Here is a 7,649-nt window from a genome sequence, read left to right as displayed (position 1 = left end):
ATGAATCCACTGCTGGTATTTGTGGGGCCCTCAAATGTGAGGGGGCTCCAGGATAGCCTCCTCTACCTCCCCTCCCTTTATCTGGCCCTGGCAGTGTGCCATCTCCTTTTTCTGGGCATTTCCAGGCCAGTGCCTTCATCTTCCAAAGCAGATTTTCTGGCCTTGGCTACAGACCTGAGGATTACTCAGATGGCTGATGGTTTAGCAGGAGCGGGTCAAAGAAGTTTGCAAGAGGCATCTATTTACACAAGACAACTCTTGCATCATCAGCACATGTACGTACAGTACACACAGCAGCTGAGTCCAAAGATACAGCCACTGTGCTCACTGTATCCACCTCTGAATCACCCCTATAGGCCTTATTCTGAGATGAGAATAAAGTTAGATAGAGCAAGTAACCATAAACCTAAGCTGCACCATTTCTGTAACCCACTCAAAACTGTGCATTTCAAATTTTTGTACATTTCAAATTTTTGGACTGTTCATTATGAAAATCACCTGCATCTTAACAATTTTGAATGTTTTCATTCAATTTCGATCATACGGGCCGATACATCATTTGTGAAGTGGCAAAATGTTTGTGTTTTCCATCCGAACCAATGTTACGCGTTGTCCCGCTAGTGCTGCACTGTTGATTTATCGGAATTGAATGGAATCGGATGGAAAATGGAGTGTTTTTTGTGCATGCAATGTATCGCAGGAAGTGTGACTGACATTACCAGTACCTCTAGCACCCAAATCGAGCCCATCAGATATATCTTTTGGTAAAATTGTATACCATAAGGTATTTTGCATGCGATTTATCGTAGCTAGATATATCTTATGCAAAAATAGAACAAAAGTACAAAATCATATGGAATCACTTCCGGGATGGTCCAGAGGGAGTTCAAGGGAAATCGCATCCAACTTCAGGGTCAGACAAATGGGTGTGGTACAAGGTTCCGACAGTCAGGATTCCGACAGTCATTAGCCTGATGTCGGGATCCCGACTGGCTGGACTCAGACAGCGTGGCGAGCACAACAAAGGCCCTTATTCTGGTTGGTGCGGCCGGAGCCGCATATGCGGCTCCAACGCACCAGGCGAATCCCCGCCTTCCATACGGATCGCCACGGCCGTCCGTACGCGGATATGTGGCGATCCGCATGAAATTGGACGGGGATACGCCTCCTCCATGGTGGGAGCAGCCCCTGCATTCGATGGTCGCCGAACATCGAATGCAGGGCTGCACGCTCCACCAGGTCCCGCAACACAAGACCACACGGACACTTGTCCGTGTGAAATCTTGTATGGGGGCGGGCAGCTGACATCCGGCGATGTCAGATGCCCGCCCCGTACCCACGCGTCACGGCCTCATTACCATGCATACGCCCCGCGTTTGCATGGGAACGCCCATGAAACGCTGGGCGTATGCATAGGGTAATGAGGATAAGTAGACCCTCACGCCCCTCTACGCCCCCTGTGCGGCGTATAGAGAATCCTTGCGGCGAAATCGCCTGCACATGCGCAGAGTGACCTCTGCACATGCGCAGAAGATAAACATCGGCGGCCCGTACGCAAGCGGGAATTTCCGCACCGATCAGAATAAGGGCCAAAGCCCCTTGCGGGCACGGTGGCTCGCTATGCTCGCCACCTATTCTATTCTCCCTCTATGGGGGTCGTGGACCCCCACGAGGGAGAATAGCCGGTGGCCGTCGGGAACCCGTGCGTCGGTATTTTAACAGTCGGGATCCCGACGTCGGGTAAATGACTGTCGGGATCCCGTCCGTCACCCCAGACAAATAGTTGTAGTGTATGGGGCAATAAAACCTGTCCTTGTGCTTTATGCATGTCATGCATGTAATAACATATATGGCTACAAGAATGGACAGCACCTGTGAGGTTTGTTTATGTAAACTTAGCAAATACCCAGGACCTTGGCTCTTGTGACTCTCAAATTGATCCCAAAATCAGGGCCGCCAACGAGGGTGCTGTGGGTACAGCTGTCCCGGGCCCCGGCATCTGGAAGGGCCCAGGCAGCTCATTTTGCCCACCACAGCCCCCCTGACTGCCTCCGCTGTGCTGCCTGCTTCTTCAATGCCTGATGCTGGCGGACAATTAAAATGCTGCACCGACTTTTGAGCCAATCATAGCTTGTGTACTGACTGCCGGTACATAAGCACTGATTGGCTCACCAGCTGATGCTGCATTTTAATTTGCCATCGGCGTCGTGCATTGAAGAAGCCTATGCTTCGGGACCTGCGGCAGGAGTCGAGCGTGAAGTGAAGAGAGGGAGGGAAGATGGGGGGCCCCGAGGGGCTTGGACTGAAAATCAGTCCCGGGCCCCAAAATTCCTAGTGGCAGCCCTGCCCAAAATCACTATTTTAATTTTTGATAACACACTACCTCCACCACAGATGATTTCACAAGTTATTAGCAATGCATGATTTGTACAACAAAATCCATTAGAAAACTACCCAAGGTCATAATTCAATGACAGCTGCTTGGTGTTTGGATAATAGCAACTGGCAGTTGTATGATGGAATTGAGAAGGCTCTTATAGTGCTCTGTACAAAATGCACAGTACATGTATGAAGGCAGTGGTGAAAGAAGTCGGCAAAGGTTGGTAAGATCTGTTCACATATTGCTTGGACCCAGATATACACATGACAAATCTGTAGCTAATTAAATGGGTGGTTGTACAGTCAGGGCAGCCGAGAGGTATGTGCGGCCTAATCACAGGAGGTGTGGCCACCTCCTGCAATTATGCCATGCCCCCAAAATGTTTAGAGGGGGGTGAAAACACACTGTAAAGGATGAACAGGGTTGGTCGGACCAGGGCCCCTCCAGCAAGCCTGGGCCCGGGTATATAGTCCTCTCGGCGGCCCTGTGTACAGTAACAGCAATTGTACCAAGCTACTGGGTTTTTTTTTTTTTGCAGGATCTCATATTGCTATAAAATAAGTCAATAATGGGACTTATTTTGACCAGATTTAGCATTTCTAAATTTTATGAATTCTAAATGACACAGAGCATTTTCTGAAGAGCAACATTAGAATTGTTACTGAACCCAAGTACTAGTGCTGAAATACTGTAGACAGTAGAGGAGTGTTCTAGCGGCACCACATAAGTCCAACATCTCACCTGATGGCCACACTGGCATCATGTGACACACCGCAGGACAGTGACGCTTTCGTTCCCTTGATAACACTCTGGTCTGTTGGTGGGTTGATAATGCGGGTCCGAGCTGCCATGACAAACAGATAGATACATGTAATTTGTTTGTTCAACTCATTATTGTCTCATATGACATTCTCATAACCTGCAGTGAGCCGGAGGCTATTATTACTGTTTATGATCATTTATTAGTATTATCTTTATTCTTGTACAGGACTTGTAATTTTATGCAGCACAGAATGCTGAATTTCCCTGGCACAGGTCTTATCTATATTGCAATGCATGTTTTCCTTATTTTTTAATCGTGCTGACTAGGATTAAATTCTAGATCCACAAACAAAAACCTTTATAATGGGACATTTTTTTATCCATTTAATTTTTTAATAGAGGATCAGTTCAAAATGTATTCTGCCTAAGGAACAGTATTTATCTCTATGCTTGTATTTAATAACAAATGCTAATCATACAGAAAATGCTAGAGACTTCTGATACCTCTGGAGAAGCATAAATGCAAGACAATGCATAATACCTGCCTTTATTTCATGTGCAAGTACTGTATATTTGGATGTACATTTTACATCAAAACACTGTGTGTGCATTTACAGTATGTACATTGAAAGAGTGCACCGAGGTCCAATAATTGTGACCCCAGAACACATGTAAAACTCGTGTTCAAGAGGCTTGTCCTACAATACCCCTTGCACACCGCACCTCGGACCCGGGTTATTGCCAAGTTGCTAACATGTCTAGTCGAGGACCTGGGTCGAGGTGCGGTGTGAAATCACCAAAGCTTATAACCATGTTGACTAACCTGGGTATAATGGGCAACCCGGGTTTAATGTGAAAGGGGTATAAGTGAGCAATGTCCACTTTTTCCTTCTTATTTAAACCTGTGAGTTTGTTATGCTCAAAATATCGGCTAAAAAGGCCAGCGTCGCTCACATTTGTTATATAAATTCAAATAAAAAAATGCTGTGTAGAAAAAAGATTATATTTCCTATATAAGATAAACATTATAGGTCATTATGATGAATACAATGTTTTATTGCCAATTTTCACACCTTTTTTGACTAATTCACTTGGCACTCACAAGGTTAAATATCATTTTCCATATCACAAAACCTCAATGTTATCCCTGGGTTACATGAGTCAGTACAGGCTTATAAATGGCATTTGCTTTATGGGCCTACATTTTTTATGCTCTGTAAATGTGTTTTTTTTTTTTCCCTGTGGCACTGAAACCAAATATAATGTCTTTGTGCTCTTAACATCTTTGACAATGTGAAGTTAATATCTAAAACAGACAAACCAGCGTGTAACATCTCAACAAGGTCTTTCCAAAGGCTACATAGAAGACAGGCTTGATGGGCCTCTAATTCCCTTCGGTCTCTGATGTTACACAGAAGATAAAGTCACAGGACAAGCTCATTTCCCTTCTGTCATCGTAGACAGAGTGTAGAGATCAGATGAAGCATGGTTATTGTGAGAGGCAAAGAGAACACAAAAAGATTCAAAGCTATTAGAGGCACTCTCTATAGGAGTCCAATAAACAGCTTCTTAGCATCTCATTTGATCGTTCCTGCGCCATCCGTGTAGGCAGAAAAGACATATCTACCTGGGTTTTCTAATCTGGTCTTCAATGACCCTGCTTCTATCCGGGGTTAGACTGCCATCCTGCCTGCCGCCCCGAGGCAGCCATTGAAGTTAAGTCTTACTTGACTCATATGCAAATTACCATAAACATTTGCGCATAGGCTGAATCGTTACAAAACAAATGATGCAATATATGGGCTGGGTCTTTATTCATTTTTCTTATTATTAGTCAATAATATAGTGCACACGTAGGGGGTTATTCAGGAGCGATTTGATGGTTGGGGGTTTGCCCATGCCCGTATTTGCACATCTACAGACCCCCTGTGCGAACATCTTTGGCGAGTATCACTCTAGCAGAGGCGTTCTCACGGGTAGGGGCGGGCCGGGGTGGTCATCAGCCTGGAATAGGGCATCCCCATGAAAACGCTGGCTGTTCTTCTGGGACAACAGGTAGGTCGATGCCTGCTGGGGGCAGGTGATGACGTCACACATCTGCCCCCTCTTTGGCGGACTCTGACTCACTTGAAGGGTAGAGAGATCATTTGATGGTCAGCGACTATCGAATAATTTCTTTCCCCTTTGGCCACATGCAAGGGGATGTGTTCATGTACATCACCTCGCATGGTACCGAGGGGATTTGGCAGTGAAGGGGGGGTGGTTGGACGGGCAGCATTTATGGGCTCGCTAAGCAGCGTATGTACACTGCTTAGCGAGCGATGTTGAATTAGGCCCATCATTTGCAGTGCTTTACAGAGATTATTTACTCATTTACTCATACACATATTGTATTATTATGGAGAATAAAATCTATTTGGCAGCATATTGCAATAACTATCTTAAAGGTTACTTTAAATTGCATAGGAGATGAGCAATGGTGATAAGAAATAAGTGCAACAAAATTATGAATACAGCAGCACCTTTTTATGCTGTTAAATGAACATCACAAATGTTCCCTATCTTTTCCCCATCGGGGGACCACAACTTCCTGTACATGAAGACAGCAACTGCTCAGCTCTTGTTAAACAGCTTCTAACAATATAACAGTTGTAGCAGCTACTTTTGGAAAGCCAGGGCTCTTCCCTCTGCCAGGATGCTTGTATCTAACAGAAGTTCTAATTTCCAGCACTAAAAGATTTCCAGCAATTGTGTAGCTGGTTGTTATTTTTCAACATTAAGTAGCGTGACCTCCATGCAGAATTGAATTATCTAGACAGCTTGAGAACATAAGAAAAGCAGTATCAAGCTGCACGGAAAACCTTTTCTTCCAAATGACAGTAATAAACAACATCAACTCAGGCAAGTCCGAGCAGTTAAACACTGTGTATATATTATAGAAGGTGGCAAATTGTCACGGAACTATGTTTCCTTACTGATTCTATTAGGAATGGAAAGCAATTCTCTTACCCCACACAATAACATCAGCAGAGGCATCATCAGCACCACGAGAATTGGTGGCAGTGCAGGTATATGTGCCCACATCTGATATATGGGCAGGACTGATGAGCAGACTTCCGGATTCTAACAGGGTGAAGCGGGGCAGCTGAATTGATCCACTGGCCAAGACCCGATCACCTTAGGGATAAAGAGGAAAAAGTGCAAAGTCATATTTTATGCAAAGAACTCCATGATATCCTAGTAGACATCCACAGCTGCATCATACTCTTACATATTTATAATTTTGATATATTGATGTGAACCCACAATACTTGCAGTGGACTTACTTTAAAGGAGAACACCCATCAAGGTCTACCAGACTTTGCCATTATTTTCTGTCCAATCCCTTTCTCTAAAACCTATGGTTCCCCAGCAAAGACGTTTTATTCTATCAACTCTAGCAAAGCAGGCATCCTACGGTCTAAATCCAACAATTGATACAGCCCAGTCTCCTTTTGGTTTATAATGCAATTGTGCAAGGGTTATCATTTTGTAATAAATTAGAAGCTATAAAGATGTTCTAGTTGCCATGGCTTCCATTAAAGAAACACCAGTAGGCCATAAACCATATAGATATATAGAATGGTTTAACCCTTCCCATATCCTGCTCTTCGAGCATTAATCTTTACAGCAACCTCTTTGTTGCTCACTCTCAGATGTAAATAGAGGGCAGATCTGGATTGTTACAGGAGTTCGTCATGTTTAGAAGTGGCAAGGACATTGACACAGGAGGTATATCTTCTCAGGGTTGTACAGCAACTGTGTATAAAGGAAGATCGCTTTGCTATATGTCACAACGCAGCTCTACTTTATTAACCAAGAAATAGAGGGTTGCAGCTGTAGTGTGGATGGCTCAGCCGCCTGGAGATGAGAAGCGCAGCATATGATTTATACACAGGCTGGGGAGCTGAGGATCTGCTTATCATTCCTACACAGACTAGAAATGAGATGCTCGACATATAACTAAAACACACACAAACCACACACACACACACTACATCTTAGAAGGTCTGCATATCATTGTGCATTGGGCAGCAGGTCTTGGAGGATGCACACACAGCAAGATTAGCATGACTACACATAATACTTACCTCACAACTTTGTAGTGCGCCAACATTTTAAGGGCGTGGCTTACCGATAGGGGGCATGGCCTATACTTGCGGCGCTGCCGCGAGGTCACGCTCCAGTTTTGCCATTGTGGGGGCATGCCCAGCAGCTCATGGAGCTGCTGGGCATGCCCCCACAATGGCAAAACTGGAGCGTGACCTCGCAGCAGCGCCGCAAGTATAGGCCATGCCCCCTATCGGTAAGCCACGCCCTTAAAATGTATGCCCTCCTGGCTGCAGGAATAGATGCTGGGTAATGTGGGTGCCGGGGGCCGGCAGCAGACATCAACCCCCCCCCCCACCCCCCGAAAGATGGCCTGCAAGTCTGGATGCACTTGACGGAGCGACAATCAGAATATAAG

At 45.2% G+C, this 7,649-nt stretch overlaps 1 protein-coding gene across 3 annotated transcripts in view; it reads right to left on the bottom strand.

The window, feature by feature from the left end:
• SDK2 (sidekick cell adhesion molecule 2) overlaps positions 1-7,649 on the bottom strand; it is a 561,876-nt gene that overhangs the window by 124,372 nt on the left and 429,855 nt on the right. For all 3 annotated transcript variants that reach the window (XM_083148750.1, XM_083148751.1, XM_083148752.1), the window contains exons 11-12: positions 6,152-6,319; positions 3,122-3,224 (exon numbers count right to left, since the gene is read on the bottom strand). In XM_083148750.1, the coding sequence (XP_083004876.1) occupies positions 3,122-3,224; positions 6,152-6,319 (271 nt within the window). The remainder of the gene's footprint in view (positions 1-3,121; positions 3,225-6,151; positions 6,320-7,649) is intronic.

The sequence above is a fragment of the Crinia signifera genome, chromosome 6 (genome assembly GCF_055691185.1).
Source record: "Crinia signifera chromosome 6, ASM5569118v1, whole genome shotgun sequence".
Lineage (NCBI taxonomy): Eukaryota > Metazoa > Chordata > Amphibia > Anura > Myobatrachidae > Crinia > Crinia signifera.
The sequence above is the reverse complement of the archived record's forward strand: the minus strand, read 5'-3'. Positions and strand labels throughout refer to the sequence as shown.